We start from the raw sequence: 21969 nt of genomic DNA, 5'->3' as shown, positions 1-21969 counted from the left end.
AGGATGCTACCCCTGCATATTATGACAACACAGGCCGCTCCCCCTGTATATTATGACAACACAGGCCGCTCCCCTGTATACTATGACAACACAGGCCTCTCCCCTTGTATATTATGACAATACAGGCCGCTCCTCCTGTATATTAGGACAACACAGGATGCTCCCCCTGTATATTATGACAACACAGCCTGCTCCCCCTGTATATAATGACAACACAGGCCGCTCCCCCTGTATATTATGACAACACAGGATGCTACCCCTGTATATTATGACAACACAGGATGCTACCCCTGTATATTATCACAGCACCGGCCGCTCCTCCTGTATATTATGATAGCACAGGCCGCTCCTCCTGTCTATTATGACAACACAGGCCGCTCCCCCTGTATACTATGACAACACAGGCCACTCCTCTGTATATTATGACAACACAGGATGCTACTCCTGTATAACAGGACAGCACAGGATACTACACCTGTATACTATGACAGCACAGGACGCTACACCTGTATTTTAACACAGCACAGGATACTACCCCTTTATATTATGACAACACAGGATGCTCCCCCTGTATATTATGACAACACAGGATGCTGCCCCAGTATATTATGACAACACTGGCCGCTCCCCTTGTATACTATGACAACACAGTATGCTACCCCTGTATATTATGACAACACAGGATGCTACCCATTTATATTATGACAACACAGGATGCTACCCCTATATATTATGCCAACACAGGCGGCTCCCCCTGTATACTATGACAACACAGGTGGCTCCCCCTGCATATTATGACAACACAGGATGCTACCCCTATATATTATGACAACACAGGCGGCTCCCCCTGTATACTATGACAACACAGGCGGCTCCCCCTGCATATTATGACAACACAGGCCGCTCCTGCTGTACATTATGACAACACAGGATGCTACCCCTGTATACTATGACAACACAGGCCGCTCACCCTGTATATTATGACAACACAGGATCCTACTCCTGTATACTATGACAGCACAGGATACTACCCCTGTATATTATGACAGCACAGGATGCTACCCTGTATATTATGACAACACAGGCCACTCCTTCTGTATAGAAAGACAATACATGCCGCTCACCCTATATAATAGTAATAAGACACAACAGACCCCTCCCCCGTATAAAAGGGCAACACAGGCCGCTCCCCCTGTAGAGTAGGACAACACATGCCGCTCCCCTGTATATTAATACAGCTCCCCTGTATATTAATACAACACAGGCCCCTATCTCTGTATAGAATTATGGTAACGGCGGGGTCTGCGCCACCTGTATTAGGGTAACGGCGGGGGTCTGTGCCACCTGTATTAGGGTAACGGCGGGGTCTGCGCCACCTGTATTATGGTAACGGCGGGGTCTGCTCCACCTGTATTACAGTAACGGTGGGGTCTGCGCCACCTGTATTACACTAAAGGCGGGGTCTGCGCCACCTGTATTATGGTAACGGTGGGGTCCGCGCCCCCCTGTATTACGGTAATGGTGGGGTCCGCGCCCCCCTGTATTACGGTAACGGAGGGTTCTGCGTTCCCTGTATTAGGTAACGGCGGGGTCTGCGCCATCTGTATTGCGGTAACGGCAGGGTGTATGCCACCTCTATTATGGTAATGGCGGGGTCTGCGCCACCTGTATTATGGTAACTGTGGTGTCTGCGCCAGCTGTGTTATGGTAACGGCAGGGTCTGCTCCACCTGTATTAAGGTAATGGTGGGGTCTGCTCCACCTACATTACGGTAACGGCGGCATCTGCGCTACCTGTATTACGGTAACGGCGGGGTCTGCGCCACCTGTATTACGGTAACGGCGGGGTCTGCGCCACCTGTATTGCGGTAACGGCGGGGTCTGTGCCCCCAGTATTACGGTAACGGCGGGGTCTGCGCCACCTGTATTACTGTAACGGCGGGTGGTCTGCGCCCCCTGTATTATGGTAAACGCGGGGTCTGCGCCACCTGTATTACTGTAATGGCGGGTGGTCTGCGCCCCCTGTATTACGGTAAAGGCGGGGTCTGCGCCACCTGTATTACGGTAACGGCGGAGTCTGCGCCACCTGTATTACGATAACGGCGGGGTCTGCGCCACCTGTATTATGGTAACGGCGGGGTCTGCGCCACCTGTATTACGGTAACGGCGGAGTCTGCGCCACCTGTATTACGATAACGGCGGGGTCTGCACCACCTGTATTAAGGTAACGGCGAGGTCTGCGCCACCTGTATTATGGTAACGGCGGGGTCTGCGCCACCTGTATTACGGTAATAGGACACTAGAGTGTCAGCCACCTGTACAGGGATAATGCAGCACCAGAGGCTGCTCCAGCTGCACTATAACAAGGCACCAGAGGCTGCTCCCCCTGTAGTACAGAACCTGACACCAGAGCTGCTCAGCCTATAGAATAATAATAATAATAATATCATTACCTGCTGCCAGACACAGCAATGGCTGCTCTCTGCTCCTGCTGCCTTGTGGGAATGATAGAAGGTAGGCGGAGCTCAGACCAGGGGAAAATGGCCGCCGCTCCTGACGTCACTAGACGTCCAGGGAACCTATTGCTGCTGCCGGACTGGTCTACAAGAAAATGGCCGCCAGCCTCCTGCACTGAGGACATATATGGTCATTACAGAGCGCGGACTGTAGGAGGGGTGCGGCCAGTAACTAGGAAGCGGCTTGTGCCAATCATTCCCTTCTTACGGCCTGTGCGGTCCACCTTACTTCCGGTCACTGCCTTCCATTCCACACACAGGAATCCTCACTGTCCGTAGAGATCAGGTAATGGCGTCTTACTATACAGGGGGAAGCAGCCTGTGGTGTCCTGTTATTATTATTATACAGGGGGAGCAGCCTGTGATTTCCTGTTATTATTATTATTATACAGGGGGAGCAGCCTGTGATTTCCTGTTATTATTATTATTATACAGGGGGAGCAGCCTGTGATTTCCTGTTATTATTATTATTATACAGGGGGAGCAGCCTGTGGTGCCCTGTTATTATTATTATTATTATTATTATACAGGGGGAGCAGCCTGTGGTGTCATGTTGTTATTATTATACAGGGGGAGCAGCCTGTAGTGTCCTGTTGTTGTTGTTGTTGTTGTTATTATTATTATACAGGGGGAGCAGCCTGTGGTGTCCTGATATTAATATTATACAGGGGGAGCAGCCTGTGGTGTCTTATTAATAATAATAATAAGACACCTCAGGCTGCTCCCCCTGTATAATTATAATAATAATAGGACACCACTGGCTGCTCCTCCTGTATAATAATAATAATAACAGGACATCCCAGTCTGCTCCCCCTGTATAATAATAATAACAGGACACCACAGGCTGCTCCCCCTGTTTAATAATAATAACAAGACACCACAGGCTGCTCCCCCTGTATAATAATATTATTATACAGGTGGAGCAGCCTGTGGTGTCCTGTTGTTATTGTTATTATACAAGGGGAGCAGCCTATGGTGACCAGTTATTATTATTATTATTATTATTATTATACAGGGAGAGCAGTCAGTGGCGTCCTGTTGTTATTATTATACAGGGGGAGCAGCCTGTGGTGTCCTGTTATTATTACTCTACAGGAGGAGCAGCCTGTGGTATCCTGTTATTATTATTATACAGGGGGAGCAGCCTGTGATTTCCTGTTGTTATTATTACTATACAGGGGGAGCAGCCTGTGGTGTCCTGTTATTATTATTATACAGGGGGAGCAGCCTGTGGTGCCCTGTTATTATTATTATTATACAGGGGGAGCAGCCTGTGGTGCCCTGTTATTATTATTATTATACAGGGGGAGCAGCCTGTGGTGTCATGTTGTTGTTGTTGTTGTTATTATTATTATTATACAGGGGGAGCAGCCTGTGGTGTCCTGATATTAATATTATACAGGGGGAGCAGCCTGTGGTGTCTTATTAATAATAATAATAAGACACCTCAGGCTGCTCCCCCTGTATAATATTAATAACAAGCCACCATAGGCTGCTCCCCCTGTATAATTATAATAATAATAGGACACCACTGGCTGCTCCTCCTGTATAATAATAATAATAATAATAATAACAGGACATCCCAGTCTGCTCCCCCTGTATAATAATAATAACAGGACACCACAGGCTGCTCCCCCTGTTTAATAATAATAACAAGACACCACAGGCTGCTCCCCCTGTATAATAATATTATTATACAGGTGGAGCAGCCTGTGGTGTCCTGTTGTTATTGTTATTATACAAGGGGAGCAGCCTATGGTGACCAGTTATTATTATTATTATTATACAGGGAGAGCAGTCAGTGGCGTGCTGTTGTTATTATTATACAGGGGGAGCAGCCTGTGGTGTCCTGTTGTTATTATTATGCAGGAGGATCAGCCTGTGATGTCCTGTTATTTTTATACAGGAGGAGCAGCTTGTGCTGTACTGTTGTTGTTATTATTATTATTATTATTATTATTATTATTCTTTTTATACAGGTGGAGCAACCTGTGGTGTCCTGTTATTATTATACTGGGGGAGCAGCCTATGGTGCCCTGTTGTTGTTGTTGTTGTTATTATTATTATTAATATACAGGAGGAGTATCCTGTGTTGTCCTATTATTATCATTATACAGCAGGAGCAGCCTGTGGTGTCTTATTATTATTATTATTATTATACAGTGGGAGCAGCCTATGGTTTCCTGTTATTAATACTATAAAGGGGAGCAGCCTGTGGTAGTTGTGGTGGTGGTGTTGTTATTATTATTATACAGGGGGAGCAGCCTGTGGTGCCTTGTTGTTGTTGTTATTATTATAATTATACAGAAGGAGCAGCCTGTGGTATCCTTTTAGTATTATACAGGGGGAGCGGCCTGTGGTGTCCTATTATTATTATTATTATTATTATTATACTGGGGGAGCAACCTGTGGTGTCCAGTTATTATTATACAGGAGAAGGAGCCTGTGGTGTCCTGTTGTTGTTGTTATTATTATACAGGGGGAGCAGCCTGTGGTGTACAGTTGTTGTTGTTGTTGTTGTTGTTGTTGTTATTATTATACAGGAGAAACAGCCTGTGGTGTCCTGTTATCTTTTTTTTATTATTATACAGAGGGAGCACCATGTGGTGTCCAGTTGATGTTGTTATTATTATTATACAGGAGGAGCAGCCTGCGGTGTCCTGATAAAAATTTTATACAGGGGGAGCGGCCTGTGGTGTCCTGTTGTTGTTATTATTATACAGGAGGAGCAGCCTGTGGCATCCAGATGTTGTTGTTGTTGTTATTATACAGAAGGAGCAGCCTGTGGTATCCTTTTAGTATTATACAGGGGGAGTGGCCTGTGGTGTCCTATTATTATTATACAGGAGGAGCAGCCTGTGGTGTCCTGTTGTTATTATTATTATTATTATTATTATTATTATTATACAAAAGGAGCAGCCAGTGGTGTCCTGTTGTTGTTACTATTATACAGGGGGAGAAGCCTGTGGTGTACAGTTTTTGTTGTTGTTATACAGGAGAAACAGCCTGTGGTGTCCTGTTATCTTTTTTTATTATTATACAGAGGGAGCACCATGTGGTGTCCAGTTGATGTTGTTGTTGTTGTTGTTGTTGTTATTATTATTATTATTATTATTATTATTATTATTATTATACAGGAGGAGCAGCCTGTGGTGTCCTGATAAAAAAATTATACAGGGGGAGCGGCCTGTGGTGTCCTCCTGTTATTATTTTTATTGTACAGGGGAAGTAGCCTGGGGTGTCCTGTTGTTGTTATGATTTTTATACAGGAGGAGCAGCCTGTGGTGTCCTGTTGTTATTATTTTTATACTGGGGTGCAGCCTTTAGTGTTGTTGTTGTTGTTGTTTAAAATTATTATTAGTAATTTTATTATATGTAATTGTGGGGATTGAAAATATTGCTCAAATTCTAGGATATATTAAAGCAGAGACCATAATATACCTGGCATGTGTAACAGATGATAATTGGAGCAGTATGGAGCAAATGTATATCACACTCCTGGGAGTGTCACTGTGACATCATTATATCTATAGTAATAATACAGGGACATGACTGGGGAGGCGAGGGGATCTGGAAGCATAACAGTGACTTCACTTATATCTATAGTAATAATACAGGGACATGAGTGGGGAGGTGAGGGGATCTGGAAGCATCACTTACATCTATAGTAATAATACAGGGACATGACTGGTGAGGTGAGATCATTATACAGTAACACCGGGGGACGTGTCTGGGTGTTGACTGGGGAGGTGACTGCTGGGAATGGAACATTATACAGTAACACGCGGATGTGTCTAGGTGATGACTGGGGCGGTGACTGCTTGGAATGGACATTATACAGTAACACAGGGGGATGTGTCTGGGTGATGACTGGAAAGATGACTGCTGGGAATGGGACATTATACAGTAACACCAGTGGATGTGTCTGGGTGATGACTGGAGAGGTGACTGCTGGGAATGGGGCTTTATACAGTAACACCAGGGGACGTGTCTGGGTGATGACTGGAGAGGTGACTGCTGGGAATGGGACATTATACAGTAACACCAGGGGACGTGTCTGGGTGATGACTAGAGAGGTGACTGACAGGATTGGGGCATTATACAGTAACACCGGGGGACGTGTCTGGATGATGACTGGGGAGGTGACTGCCGGGAATGAGGCATTATACAGTAACACCAGGGGAGGTGTCTGGATGTTGACTGGAGAGGTGACTGCTGGGAATGGGACATTATACAGCAACACCGGGGGACGTGTCTGGGTGTTGACTGGGGAGGTGATTGCTGGGAATGGGACATTATACAGTAACACGCGGATGTGTCTGGGTGATGACTGGAGAGGTGACTGCTGGGAATGGGGCATTATACAGTAACACCGGGGGATGTATCTGGGTGATGACTGTATCACTGTGTGTGTCAGGTACCTATAAGGTGTCAGGATGTCACTGTCTATGTCTCCATGCAGGAGGGGGAGTATATAGAGGAACACAGGTGTCTGTACAAGGACTTGATGATGGAGAATCACTGGCCCCTAACATCATGGGGTAAGAGGAGACTGTCATGTATTGTACAGGGGAGAGCAGGTATGGGGGCCCCCTATATACACACATCATCTGATAATCACATATATACACTGTACTCAGTCTCTGTGTGTCTCCTACAGATAGACCCAGTAACAGAGATACCCCAGAGAGATGTCCCCGTCCTCTGTATTCCCAGGACTGTACAGAGGAGAATCACAGGACCCCACAGGAGGATCAGGTGGGTGGTATTTAGGGTCTCCCCAATATACCAAAGTGACTGTCACTATATGATCTGTAGAGGAGCTGTGTGTGTCTTATACACTGATATTATACTGTTTCACCTCAGCTTAATCTGACTGTGCAAATGTCATTATAGTGTTTGTTTGTCTTTTAGGTAGAGCGTCAGTCTGATATTGAAACAGAAGATATAGAGGGAGAAGAAGAGACGTATGTGACTGATATAAAGGCAGAAGATATATTGGGAAAAGAAGAGACGTATGTGACTGATATAAAGGCAGAAGATATAGAGGGAGAAGAAGAGACGTATGTGACTGATATAAAGGCAGAAGATATAGAGGGAGAAGAAGAGACGTATGTGACTGATATAAAGGCAGAAGATATAGAGGGAAAAGAAGAGACGTATGTGACTGATATAAAGGCAGAAGATACAGAGGGAGAAGAAGAGACGTATGTGACTGATATAAAGGCAGAAGATATAGAGGGAGAAGAAGAGACGTATGTGACTGATATAAAGGCAGAAGATATAGAGGGAGAAGAAGAGACATATGTGACTGATATAAAGGCAGAAGATATAGAGGGAGAAGAAGAGACATATGTGACTGATATAAAGACAGAAGATATAGAGGGAGAAGAAGAGACGTATGTGACTGATATAAAGGCAGAAGATATAGAGGGAGAAGAAGAGACATATGTGACTGATATAAAGGCAGAAGATACAGAGGGAGAAGACGAGACGTATGTGACTGATATGAAGGCAGAAGATATGGAGGGAGAAGAAGAGACGTATGTGACTGATATGAAGGCAGAAGATATAGAGGGAGAAGAAGAGACGTATGTGAGGGGAGATCAGCAGTGTAAGGAGGAGGAGATCCCTACAGATATCAGCACAGGTGAGTAATAAACACTTATTACAGAAAAGAGTCACATATTCTCCTTGCTCAGTCACTACAACAATCTCTTATCCTACACCCTCCTCTGTCAGTACAAACTAATGAGGAATATGTATTTTCCCAGTGGGGAAGTCAGGAGCCATCAGCCCCTATTATACTCCTGCTCTCCCCTCACATCATGTCACTGTGTGTTATCAGCCCAGAGATCTGACCAGTCTCCTCCCCACACTCTCTGGTGTATCTCATACATCAGGAGCCATCAACCCCTATTATACTCCTGCTCTCCCCCTCACATCATGTCACTGTGTTACCAGCCCAGAGATCTGACCAGTCTCCTCCCCACACTCTCTGGTGTATCTCATACATCAGGAGACATCAGCCCCTATTATACTCCTGCTCTCCTCGTCACATCATGTCACTGTGTGTTACCAGCCCAGAGATCTGACCAGTCTCCTCCCCACACTCTCTGGTATATCTCATACATCAGGAGGCATCAGCCCCTATTATACTCCTGCTCTCCCCCTCACATCATGTCACTGTGTGTTACCAGCCCAGAGATCTGACCAGTCTCCTCCCCCCACTCTCTGGTGTATCTCATACATCAGGAGACATCAGCCCCTATTATACTCCTGCTCTCCCCCTCACATCATGTCACTGTGTGTTACCAGCCCAGAGATCTGACCAGTCTCCTCCCCACACTCTCTGGTGTATCTCATACATCAGGAGACATCAGCCACTATTATACTCCTGCTCTCCCCCTCACATCATGTCACTGTGTGTCTCCAGCAGCCATACTGTGTGTTAGCAGTACCTCTGCCTATGGTATTACATGCCCTGAGAGTGTCACTATTAGCACACGCCAGTCTGTATATAAACCACTTTTCTCTTACGTTCTAGAGGATGCTGGGTTCCATATTAGTACCATGGGGCATAGACGGGCCCACCAAGAGCCACCGGCACCCCAAGAGTCCAACAGTGTGGGCTGGCTCCTCCCTCCATGACCGCCCCTCCAGACCCAGTTTAGAAAATGTGCCCGGAGGAGCCGGTCACAGCTAGGGGAGATCTACTGAGCTACTTTAGTAAAAAAAAAATTAGAGTTGTTTTTTTTTACAGGGAGACTGCTGGCAACATCCTCCCTGCATCGAGGGACTGATTGGGGGAGCAGTGTCCGCCCTGCGGGGTCTGAGCCACTATCTCCGCTGACTGGACACTGAGCTCCAGAGGGGATAGATCGCTCCCAGCCGCAGGGGAACACTCACCCCAGCAGCATGCCGCCAACCCCTTGCAGAGCTGAAGAGTCTTCAGCCCCTGGCAAGCGTGGAGCCGATGTGAAGATGGCGGCAACAGGGTCGGGAGCGCAGTGATAACTGCGCTCCGGGGCTCAGCAGCACTTGGTGCGGCGCTGTGTGGGACACCCTGAGCCGACGCCCTATACTGACCAGACAAACAATTTGGAAGCTGCTCAATCATACCTGGAGATAATTATATATCAGGTGCTGGAAGGGGGAGGGGTCATAGACAGACAAACAAAGAGGAAGGGGGGTGCAAATCCCCACCCCCAAATTCCCTTCCGCACACTGAAAATTACCTGTAACCATCCCTGATTCTATCTGGTAATAAAATTCAGAGAATTTGTCACAAATGTTTGCAAACACATGATTAAGCTGCTGGCCACTTCACGGCTTCTCTGATACAGCAGTCCTAACTACTTAATAGCAGTGCCCACATTGGGCCATGTAATTTGTCACAGTACGCCTCATGATAAAGGTCATTACTAAAACATTTCCAGACAGAGAGCTAACTTACCAGGGAGCCACCCCCAGGATCTCCCATTGGCACTACAAGGAACAGCATGCCTTCCAAATGCTGCTCCCATTCAATGCCTCATGCACAAATTCTCTGAATTTTATTACCAGATAGATTCAGGGATGGTTACAGGTAATTTTCAGTGTGCGGAAGGGAATTTGGGGGTGGGGATTTGCACCCCCCTTCCTCTTTGTTTGTCACCCTATACTGACCACACAGCCTGTCGGGGTCCCTGGATCTCAGCCAGCACCAAAAATCCTTAGGCCAGTATAATCTTCAAGAGCGGGAAGACAGCGCCACTACGGGGGCGGAGCTTCTCAGAGCGGACCCAGCAGCGTTCAGCGCCATTTTCCTGTCTGCATCCACGCTGCCTGTGAAGAGCACCTCCAGCTATCTGTACGGTAGAAGGGGGGGAGGCTGTATATAGGCAGGGTCACCTATTAATGGACACCGTCAGCGCTGGTTTGGGGTCTCCCTATACCTTTGATGTGCTGTGTGTGGCTTGGCTCCAATCTCTGCGTCTCTCTGCCATTATTGGGGGGGAGGGGGGGGGGAACTCTGTCTACCCTTTACCCTGTGTGTATGTGGGGTGTGTGGGGTGTACAAGCAAACATGTCTAGAGACTCTGTCTCCTATGCTGCAGAGGATATCTCTTCTCAGGAAGATCCCATCCCATGTAATCAGGATTGCACTGTTGTAGCGCAGATCCCGGCTAGGGAACCGGAGTGATACTGCCACTCAGGTATTACAGTCCTCGATGGCTGTATGGCCCGGTCCTGTTCCCTCGGGGTCCCCTGCGGTACATTCTCATACACGTGATCTTGCCCACATTACGCAGGGTGACACGGATACCGACTCTGACATGGCAGACGGTGACGGGGATGTGTGGAGGGGGACGGCATCACTTGCTAAGGGGGTGCAGTTGATAACTGAGGCCATGAGAGATGTGTTGAATGTTGCTGACACAACCCCTGAGCAAGCCGAGGAGGCCTTTTCTCATACGTCCTAGAGGATGCTGGGGTCCCCTTTAGTACCATGGGGTATAGACGGTTCCGCAGGAGCCATGGGCACTTTAAGACTTTTTAAGGGTGTGAACTGGCTCCTCCCTCTATGCCCCTCCTCCAGACCTCAGTTTAGAAAATGTGCCCAGGCAGACTGGATGCACCACAGGGGAGCTCTACTGAGTTTCTCTGAAAAGACTTATGTTATGTTTTTATTTTCATGGAGGCTGCTGGCAACAGTCTCCCTGCTTCGTGGGACTGAGGGGGCAGAAGTAGGAACCAACTTCCTGAGAGTTTCATGGCTCTGCTTCTGGCTGACAGGACACCATTAGCTCCTGAAGGGTACTGAATGCTAGCTGCGGCTATGTGCTCACTCCCATAGCCCGCCGTCACCCCCCTCACAGAGCCAGAAGACAGGTGAGTGTAAGAAGAAAAAGTATCTTCAACCATCGTGACGGCTAACAGGTACCGCGCAGTGGGCGGGAACTCTGCGCGCCATGCTACCATTCACACACAGGCACTGCAGGGCGCACGGGGGGGGGGGGGGGCGCCCTGAGCAGCATAAATGATAATCATCACTAGCTAATAAGGGGACATAAGTTGCTGAGGCACAGTACTACCCCCGCCAGTATAAAAATTAGAATTGGAATCTCTGAGGAGAAACGCGCCATTACAGGGGGCGGGGCTTCCGCCTCAGTCAGCCAGTACACTCCTCAGCGCCATTTTCACTCCTAGCAAGCTGCAGAGAAGAACGCTGGTCCTCCTACACTTCTGACCCAAGTATCAGGGTGCAAAACAGGGGTGACGCAGTGTAATTTGGTGCCTTATTGTGAATTTATCATTATAAAAGCGCTACAGGTCTCTGTGGACATTCTGTGTTACACAGGGTTATTATCACTAGTGCTGGGTTGTGAGCTGGAAAATCCTATCTGTGTCCTGACAGATTTTACTGTGGGTCTGTCCCCTATAAGCCCCGGAGTGTCTGTGGTGTGTTTGTGCACGTGTGTGACATGTCTGAGGCAGGGAGCTCTCCCCTGAGGGAGCCATTTTAGGGACACAGAGTTGTAATGTGGTGGCGCTGCCGGCACACCACGAGCCTGAATGGGTGAAAGAATTACGTGATAGTGTGAATCATATCAGTAAGAGATTGGATAAGTCTGAGTCTCATGCAGAAACCTGGAGAAAATCAGTGGAAGATGTGATTTTTCATAGTTCTGCCTTTTCATCCACAGGGGACCATTTGCACAAATAGTAAAAACTGATACCGACACGGAATCTGATTCCTGTGTCGACACTAGTGATTCCAGGGGAATAGAACCTAAATTGGCAAAACCATTTAATACATGATTGTTGCTATAAAGGAGGTCTTGGAAGTTACGGAAGCCTATCCTTTACCTCAGGAGAAGGCTTATTTTTTATAAGAAAAATAAATAAAATTTAACTTTCCCTCCTCACAAACAAAATACTCTTTTTGAGGGAGTTTGGCCAAACCCTGAAAAGATGTTTCTTTTTCATCCACTAGGGGTCACTGGAGTACTCTTGGGATATGGACGGCTTTAGCAAGAACGCACTGAATATTTAAATTTAGAACTCTCCTTCCCTCCATATCCCAGAGTACCTCAGTGTTTTTTCTGTGCTCAAGCACTAACAGAGATTGTGTGCCGCGCCCACACTTATTTTGAATATTTTTTTAATTTTTTTTATTTTTACTACACTTTATTCACATCCCTTCCCCCCCTTCCAAAAGGCGTGGGTCTGGGATAGTGGAAGCTGCTACAAGCAGCTACTGGCATGTCGGTCCTCACTAAAAGAGCACCCTCACAGCCAAGAGCAGACATCCTGCAGGAAGCTGGACGGAGCTTAAAGAAGAAGCCCCGTCATAGCCCCTCACCACAGGAGTTCAGGTATGCTGGGGACGGTCAGCTCACGCTGCCGCCCCGCTGTGTGGGGAACGTTGTTTAGTGCGCGCCAGTGCTCCCAGCTTGTTGCCGCCCGCCGCCGCTCAAAGCCACTCACAGTTCCACACGCTGTGCACAGTGCTGGCCGCAGATCCGCCCGGCACCCGCTCCCAGGCACCCACTCCCCGCGGGAAGTCCACCGCCGCGTCCCGCCGCTATACAGGCTCCCTGCAAGATCTCCGGTTCACGACGATACTCGGAGTACAGTGGGGAGGGGGGGACGAGTCTTCTCACAACAGCGCGGCTGCAAAGGGGGGGAGAGAGTATGTTTACATGGAAAGGCAAGGCTGCAGGGGTTGTGATATAATTACATAGGCTTTTAAGCCTATATTAACAGGGTTGCTTTTTAATGCAGTTGGTTACAGGTTGTAGACTTTAAATGTGTGTTATAACCTGACATGTGATCATTAGTGTAAGCATGGCATGGGGGCCATTTTAACCATGCTTCCTGTTCAATCCTGTTTCTCTTTCAGTTTGGAAGATCCGGTCCTACAACACTACTCCACCAGAGGCGCAGGGGTGTTAGTGGTTATTTGGGATCAGATTTCATATAATACTGGCCACGTGCACTGCACTTGGCCAGATATATATATAGACACACCTTAGTACTATTTTACTGAGTCGTGCAAGTTGTCTGTCTTTGTATATTGTATTGTCTGTCTGCATAATGAGTAAGGCACCAGCAAAAACTAAAAAGCAGTTTCACTGCAATGTCTGTAAGAGTGTGTTACCGGATGGGTCTACCACATGTACAGTATGTTTTGTGAATTCAGCTACGAATACGATTTCCGCTCTGGTTTCAAAGCCGGTTTCATTTCCGAACCCTCCATGGGCTATGCTAACAGATGTCATTGCTGGATTGCAGTCAGAATTGGCCGCCGCTCGACAAGAGCGGGAAGCGGCAAGATCTGAGTCTAGGGTGAGACTGCCAGAACTACCGGAGGGGTCTCAGCCTTGCCAAAGGTCCAAGTCCATTTTGGGTAGAAGGAATAAATTTCATTTGTCTTATGATTTACCAGTTTCTGCTATGTTGCATTCTGAGGATTCTATGCCAGACCTCACTGCGCAAGATGAGCATGAGGAAGGCGAATTGGACCAGCAGTCAGATAGTAAGGATATTGACAGTCCGGGCATTGATAATCTCATCAGAGCGGTACGTCAGTCTCTGAAGTTTACAGAAACTGAGGAGCCTCTGACAAATGAAGTCGTCTTTACTAAACGACAGAGATCTCCAATGTGTTTTCCTGTTTCGGAATCTCTTAATAAGATGTTAGTAGAAACACAAAATAATCCGGATAAACGGTTTCTATACCTCGCAGATTTAAATCCAGTTACCCTTTTCCAGATTCTGTGACATCTACATGGGAGAATCCGCTATTGGTGGATTCGTCTGTGTCAAAACTTACGAAGAAATTAACTATACCAGTACCAACTGCTACTACGCTTAAAGACCCTTCAGACCGTAAAATAGAAGCTATACTAAAATCCATATGTATAGCAGCCTGTGTGTTGCTTAGACCTGGGTTGGTTGGCATTTGGGTAACTAAGGCGCTAATGGTATGGATAACAGAACTCAAGTCTGCCCTACATGACGATCACCTTATACTTCTCGCTGACCAAATCTGTGAAGCTGCTGAGTATCTATGTACAGCTTCTACTGACGTCTGTCAGCTCACTTCTCGCCTTTCATCATCGCTAGTTACAGCACGACGAGCACTCTGGCTGCGTTCTTGGCAAGCGGAGGCAGAGGTCAAAAGAGGTATAGAGGCGTTATCTTATGGTGGCGAGAAGTTGTTTGGTCCTGAATTGGACAAATAGATTTCTGAGGCCACGGGAGGAAAGTCTGTTTTCCTACCATTGCCTCCAACGGTACCTAGACGGAAATACTCTGGCCCGGCGTTCAAATCCTTTAGACCTCAGCCCTTTCGAGGCCGTGGTAAAGGAACAGCCATGACTGTTAGACGAGGTCAATGACGTAGTTTCCAACAAACCAACACCAGTTGTCAGGACGCTAAGGTCACCGACAAGCCAGTGGCATGACGGGCTCCCAACCCATCTTTGATCTCCAATTTTGGGAGCACGCCTTCAGACGTTCCATATGGCGTGATTCCAGACATCCACAGATGGGTGGATCCGCAATTTAGTGTTAAAAGGTTACAAAATAGAGTTCGACTGTCTCCCGCCACTGCGGTTTTTCAAGACAGGACTGCCTCTGTCTGACGACAAGAGGGCGGTTCTGCAAATTGCCATTCAATCCCTGCTGGATTCAGCAGTTTTGATTCCGGTCCCTGTACAACAACAAGGTCAGGGTTATTATTCCAGTCTGTTTGTGGTACCAAAGCCGGATGGCTCAGTCAGGCCAATATTGAACTTAAAGGGTCTCAATCAGTACGTCACTTACTACAGATTCAAGATGGAATCTCTGCGGTCAGTAATTGCAGGTTTAGAGCCACAGGAATTCATGATTACGCTAGATCTCAAGGATGCGTACTTACACATTCCGATTTGGCCACCTCATCAGAGGTTCTTGCGTTTTGCAATACGGCAGAACCATAACCAGTTTCAGGCTCTACCGTTTGGCTTCTCATCAGCTCCTCGGGTATTCACCAAAGTGATGTCTGTGATGATAGCTCATCTCAGATCCCTGGGAGTGATAATAGTTCCGTACTTGGACGATCTGCTCATCAAAGCTCCGTCTCAACAGATGCTCCTCCAACATGCGTTGCTAACATACAATGTACTAGTTCAGCACGGTTGTATTGTCAACTTCAAGAAATCACATCTGATTCCGTCTCAACGACTTCAATTCCTAGGTATGATTCTCGATACGGTAAATCTAAGAATTTACCTACCAGAACAGAAAGTACAGATTATTCGTCATCTGGTACAATTAGTGCTCAAGCCACGCACAGTCTCAGTACATTTGTGCATTCGCCTCTTAGGCACAATGGTGGCGGCTTTCGAAGCGCTTCAGTTCGGAAAATTTCACTCACGTCCTTTTCAACTGGATGTGCTCGCACAGTGGTCAGGCTCGCATCTGCAGATTCACCACAGGGTGAGGTTGTCGCCATAGGCCAGGGTATCTCTACTCTGGTGGCTCAAAGTACACAATCTAACTGCAGGGAAATGGTTCGGCGCCTGGAATTGGATAATTCTAACAACGGACGTGAGTCTGAGGTTTGGGAGCTGTAGTTCAAAATCGTCAGCTCCAGGGTCTCTGGGCGGATCACGAAAGATTGCTGTCTATAAATGTCCTGGAACTCCGGGCAATTTACAATGCGCTACGACAAGCAGTGCACATGCTTCGGTCTCAGACTGTCCAGGTGCAGTCAGACAATGCGACGGCGGTCGCGTACATCAACAAACAAGGAGGAACGAGAAGCCGCATGGCAATGCAGGAAGTAGCTTGAATCCTCAATTGGGACGAATATCACCAAGTGATATTGTCGGCGGTGTTCATTCCGGGAGTGGACAACTGGGAGGCAGATTATCTCAGTCGTCGGGATTTTCATCCAGGAGACTGGGCATTAAATCCAGAAGTGTTTCATATGTTGGTCCAGAGGTGGGGTTACCCTCAGGTTGACCTGATGGCATCTCGCCACAATCACAAACGCCCCAGTATGTGTCCAGAACGCGAGATCCAAAGGCAGTGGCGGTGGATGCTCTCACAATCGCGTGGCCATACAGCCTCGTGTATCTGTTTCCACCATTTCCGCTGCTCCCTCTGTTGCTAAAACGTATCAAAAGAGAGTCCGCCACAGTCATACTAGTGGCACCTCATTGTCCTCAGAGAGCTTGGTTCTCGGATCTCCGCGGACTACTCGCAGACGATCATTGGCCGCTCCCACTACGTCCGGACCTGCTACAACAGTGTCCGTTCCTTTACCCCGATTTAGCGCGGCTGCGTTTGACGGGGTGTGGCTGTTGAGACCGCACTCTTAAGAAGAGAGGGCATTCCAGAATCGGTTATACCAACCATGTTACGTGCTAGGAAGCCAGTTACGGCAGCTCATTATTACAGAATTTGGCGTGCCTATATAGGTTGGTGTGAAGCTCGGAAGTTTCCGACATTATCTTTCACGTAATCCCGTCTTTTGTTATTTCTACAAACGGGGTTAGATGGAGGACTGCGTTTATCTACACTAAAGGTGCAGGTATCTGCTTTGTCAATTTACTTTCAAAGACGATTGGCTCTATTGCCATCTGTACATCTTTCTGCAAGGTGTCCTCAGAGTACAGCCTCCATTCATTCCACCTACAGCGCCATGGGACTTGAATCTGGTTTTAGATTTCTTACAGTCTTCATATTTTGAGCCCTTACAACAAGTGGATATTGAGTTTCTCACTTGGAAAACAATTTTTCTCCTAGCCTTAGCTTTGGCGAGGCGTGTTTCAGATTTGGGTGCTTTGTCATGCAAGCCACCGTATTTGGTGTTTCATGATGACAGAGCGGAACTTCGGACGAATCCCACTTTCTTGCCAAAGGTAGTGTCATCTTTTCACATCAATCAACCAATAGTAGTTCCTGTGTTAACAGAAGATTCTGGAACATTGGATGTGGTACGCGCACTACGCGTTTATGTATCCTGAACGTCTACAGTTCGTAAAACGGATACGTTGTTTGTTCTCTATGATGCTGCCAAGATGGGTTGGCCAGCTTCTAAGCAGACCTTATCCACATGGATAAAACTGACTATACGTCAGGCTTACCTTCATGCTAGGTTACAGCCACCCACATCAGTAACAGCTCATTCCAGACGTTCTGTGGGAATTCATGGGCAGCTGGTCATGGGGCTTCTACGATGCAGCTTTGCCGTGCAGCTACATGGTCATCAGTGCACACGTTTGTGCATTTTTACAAGTTTGATACGTTTGCGGCATCAGCATCTAGCTTTGGCCGCCTAGTGTCACAGGTGCCAAACAGCTCTCCCGCCCACGTGGGAAGCTTTAGTACGTCCCAAGAGTACTCCAGTGACCCCTAGTGGATGAAAAATAAAATAGGATTTTGGGACTTACCAGGTAAATCCTTTTCTTTGAATCCATAGGGGGCACTGGACGCCCACCCAGAGCAGTGTTACCTGGTTTTTGGTAAGTTCAGGGGATATTATGGTAACACATTCTCACCGACTGGTTCAAAGTTTAAAGTTCTATCAGTTATGGTGTCAACTGTTTAGTTGTCAGTAACGTTATATGTCAACTTTATTGTTGTCTGTTATGTTATATGTAATTCTCCATTGTCAACCTCTCTATCACTCCTGTTCGGCTCAGTAAAAAACACTGAGGTACTCTGGGATATGGAGGGGAGTTCTAAACTTAAATATTCAGTGCCCTGTTCTTGATAAAGCCGTCCATATCCCAAGAGTACTCCAGTGTCCCCTATGGATTCAAAGAAAAGGATTTACCTGGTAAGTACCAAAATCCTATTATTACTGCACAGCCTATGTCATCTCTAGTAATCCCACATGATCTCTCAGTGTTACCTAAATATATGCACAGGTGATGTTCTATTACTGCACAGCACATGTCACCTCTAGTAATCCCACATGTTCTCTCAGTGTTACCTAAATGTATGCACAGGCGATGTTATATTACTGCACAGCCCATGTCACCTCTAGTAATCCCACATGATCTCTCAGTGTTACCTAAATATATGCACAGGTGATGTTCTATTACTGCACAGCACATGTCACCTCTAGTAATCCCACATGATCTCTCAGTGTTACCTAAATGTATGCACAGGCGATGTTATATTACTGCACAGCCCATGTCACCTCTAGTAATCCCACATGATCTCTCAGTGTTACCTAAATGTATGCACAGGCGATGTTATATTACTGCACAGCCCATGTCACCTCTAGTAATCCCACATGATCTCTCAGTGTTACCTAAATGTATGCACAGGAGATGTTATATTACTGCACAGCCCATGTAACCTCTAATAATACCACATGGTCTCAGTGTTACCTAAATGTATGCACAGGCAATGTTATATTACTGCACAGCCCATGTCACCTCTAGTAATCCCACATGATCTCTCAGTGTTACCTAAATGTATGCACAGGTGATGTTATATTACTGCATAGCCTATGTCACCTCTAGTAATCCCACATGATCTCTCAGTGTTACCTAAATGTATGCACAGGCGATGTTATATTACTACACAGCCCATGTCACCTCTAGTTATCCCACATGATCTCTCAGTGTTACCTAAATGTATGCACAGGCGATGTTATATTACTGCACAGCCCATGTCACCTCTAGTAATACCACATGATCTCAGTGTTATCTAAATGTATGCACAGGCGATGTTATATTACTGCACAGCCCATGTCACCTCTAGTAATCCCACATGATCTCAGTGTTACCTAAATGTATGCACAGGTGATGTTATATTACTGATAGGGTCTCCTGCCCTGTGCTGCCACGTCGTCATGGCAACCGGGAGACAAGTGCTAGCGGAGTAACCTGAGCGCAGCTGATACTCCGGTTCGGGTCTTTTGCTGTGCAGTGGTTACAGGCTCTGTGCACGGCAGGGGATCCGGTGCTGGTTTTTGTGCTCACAGTCTGTGAGGTCTGAGTGGGGCGTGGACAGCACCTGCTTTATAAGGCCTCTTCTCAGGTTAAGCAGATGCTGCTGAATCTTTGTTGGTTAGTCAGTTCCTGAAAGTTAGCCAGTACTGTGTAGCTTTGTATTTGTTTGTTGCTTACTGCAAATAGGCCTGGGGATTTGGTATTATACTCTGCCAATCCAGACCTAGCAGTAAGACTGGAGTCAGTCGTTTAGCTTGCTGGGGTTCTGTTACTACTCTGTGAACTTAGCAAGTTTGCGGCTGTATTCTAAGACTTGCCTGCCTAAATCATGTCTCACTGTGCCAGGTGTCAGTTTAGTGGCAGTAAGCTGAACCTGTGCACTGCAAGTGAGAATTAGGATTGTGGAGACTCTCCTTGTGTCTATCATTCCATCTCTGACCAAGGAGTTTACTGCCACACCCGTTGGTAACCCTTTAGGGTTTTGCTGTTGCCCTTAGCAACAGCATTTCGGGTTCTCTACGTATTAAAACACAACATCATGCTTTTCCCATCTGAGCATTACTAATACTAGGGAGACACCCAGTTCCTTAGCCTCTGGGCTTCTCTGTTCACTTTGTGTGTATTTTGTTACCCTATCACCTTCTGTGTACGTAATGTCATATTCCCCAGTCTGTCTGTGAGTCCATTTGTTTTGCATACCTATCCGTTCAGACACCAGTACATTCCTGCAGGCACTGGTGTGCATAACAGTTCAAACACCAGTACATTCCTGCAGGCACTGGAGTGCATAACAGTTCTGACACCAGTACTTTCCTGCAGGCACTGGTGTGCATAACATATTCAGCAGCCCAATACTCCTGTTGAAATTTTGTGGGAATATGGAGCATACCCCTCAAAATACGTTGCAACAGGTGGTCGATCAGGTGCAGGTCCTGACTCGACAATTTAATGATTTGTCCATTAAAATGCACACCTCCCAGGCCGCTGGCTGAGCTCCCGCAGCAGCAGCACCTTCAGGGGTTAAGGAGCCGAAAGTAAATCTCCTGGATCGTTTTTCTGGAGATCGCTCGCAGTTCTTTTGTTTCAAGGAGAACTGCAAGCTATACTTCCGGCTTAGGCCTCAGTCTTCTGGGTCGGAGATTCAGCGGGTGGGCATAGTGATTTCCTTGCTACAAGGAGACCCACAGGTCTGGGCATATGGGTTGCAGCCTGACTGTCCGTCGCTTAAAAGTGTTGATGTTTTTTTTACGGCACTGGGCATGTTGTATGATGACCCTGACAAGACGGCCTCAGCCGAGGCTCAGATTTCGATCCTTAAGCAAGGGCGAAGGCCAGTTGAGGTTTACTGTACGGAGTTTCGGAGGTTGGCCCATGATACCCAGTGGAATGACCCAGCCCTGAGACACCAGTACCGAAGAGGTCTTTCTAACCAGATAAAGGACCAACTGGTACAATATCGCTTGCCTGATAGCTTGGATCAGCTCATGCAGTTATCCATCCGGGTGGATAGACGGCTGAGAGAGCGTAGGCTTGAAAGGGAGACTGAGATTTCCTTTTTTCCCAAGGGAACCTCAGACTCTGAGGAATTTTCCGAGGAGCCTATGCAGATTGGGGCTACCCGCCTCTCCTCGCGTGAGAAGACGCGGAGGAGACAGCAGGGGTTGTGTTTGTACTGTGGGAATAAAGGTCATGTGGTAGTATCATGCCCAGAAAAGCCGGAAAACTTCAGGGCCTGAGGGTGATAGGAAATATCCTGTCAGGCCAGAAGTCAGAATTTCCCATGAACACTTTTATCATTCCGGTGACCTTGAAGTTCCTCGGTCAAACTGTCAAGACTGAGGCCTTTGTGGACAGTGGGGCCGACGGGGTTTTTATGGACCGCCAATTCGCCCTGAAACACTCTGTTCCCTTAGTACCCTTGGCATCGGAAATTGAGATTTGTGGGTTAAACGGGGAACCATTATCCCAAGGTAAAATTACCTCTTGCACTAGCCAGATTTCTTTGTTTATTGGAGCCACACACTCTGAAAAATTGTCCTTTTATGTGACTGTCTGTACTTTTGCCCCATTGGTGTTGGGGTTACCCTGGTTAAGGGCCCACAATCCTCAATTTGACTGGGTCTCTGGGGAGATTCTTAGTTGGGGTGCTGATTGTTTCAGAAGTTGCTTGAGCCTTCCAGTCAGGCTCTTTCAGCTAAGTTTGCCAGGATTGCCAGGGTGTTATGCAGATTTTGCGGACGTGTTCTCCAAAAAAGTTGCAGAGGTACTACCTCCCCATCGCCCCTATGACTGTGCCATTGATTTGTTGCCAAATGCTAAGCTTCCCAAGAGCAGGTTGTACTCCCTGTCACGTCCTGAGACTCAGGCTATGGCAGAGTACATTCAGGAGAACTTGGCTAAGGGATTTATCAGACCTTCACAGTCTCCAGTTGGGTCGGGGTTCTTTTTCGTGGGTAAAAAGGACGGTTCGTTGCGACCCTGCATCGACTTCAGGGAATTGAACCGTAT

General features: G+C 47.2%; 1 protein-coding gene across 1 annotated transcript in view; it reads left to right on the top strand.

The window, feature by feature from the left end:
• The first annotated feature begins 7791 nt into the window (after positions 1-7791).
• Positions 7792-21969, top strand: part of LOC134984408 (gastrula zinc finger protein XlCGF57.1-like) — a 37196-nt gene continuing 23018 nt past the window's right edge. Inside the window, exon 1 of the mRNA XM_063949997.1 lies at positions 7792-8165. Within this exon, the coding sequence (XP_063806067.1) occupies positions 8024-8165 (142 nt within the window). The 5' untranslated portion in view covers positions 7792-8023. The remainder of the gene's footprint in view (positions 8166-21969) is intronic.

The sequence above is a fragment of the Pseudophryne corroboree genome, assembly GCF_028390025.1.
Source record: "Pseudophryne corroboree isolate aPseCor3 chromosome 3 unlocalized genomic scaffold, aPseCor3.hap2 SUPER_3_unloc_51, whole genome shotgun sequence".
NCBI lineage: Eukaryota > Metazoa > Chordata > Amphibia > Anura > Myobatrachidae > Pseudophryne > Pseudophryne corroboree.
The sequence above is the reverse complement of the archived record's forward strand: the minus strand, read 5'-3'. Positions and strand labels throughout refer to the sequence as shown.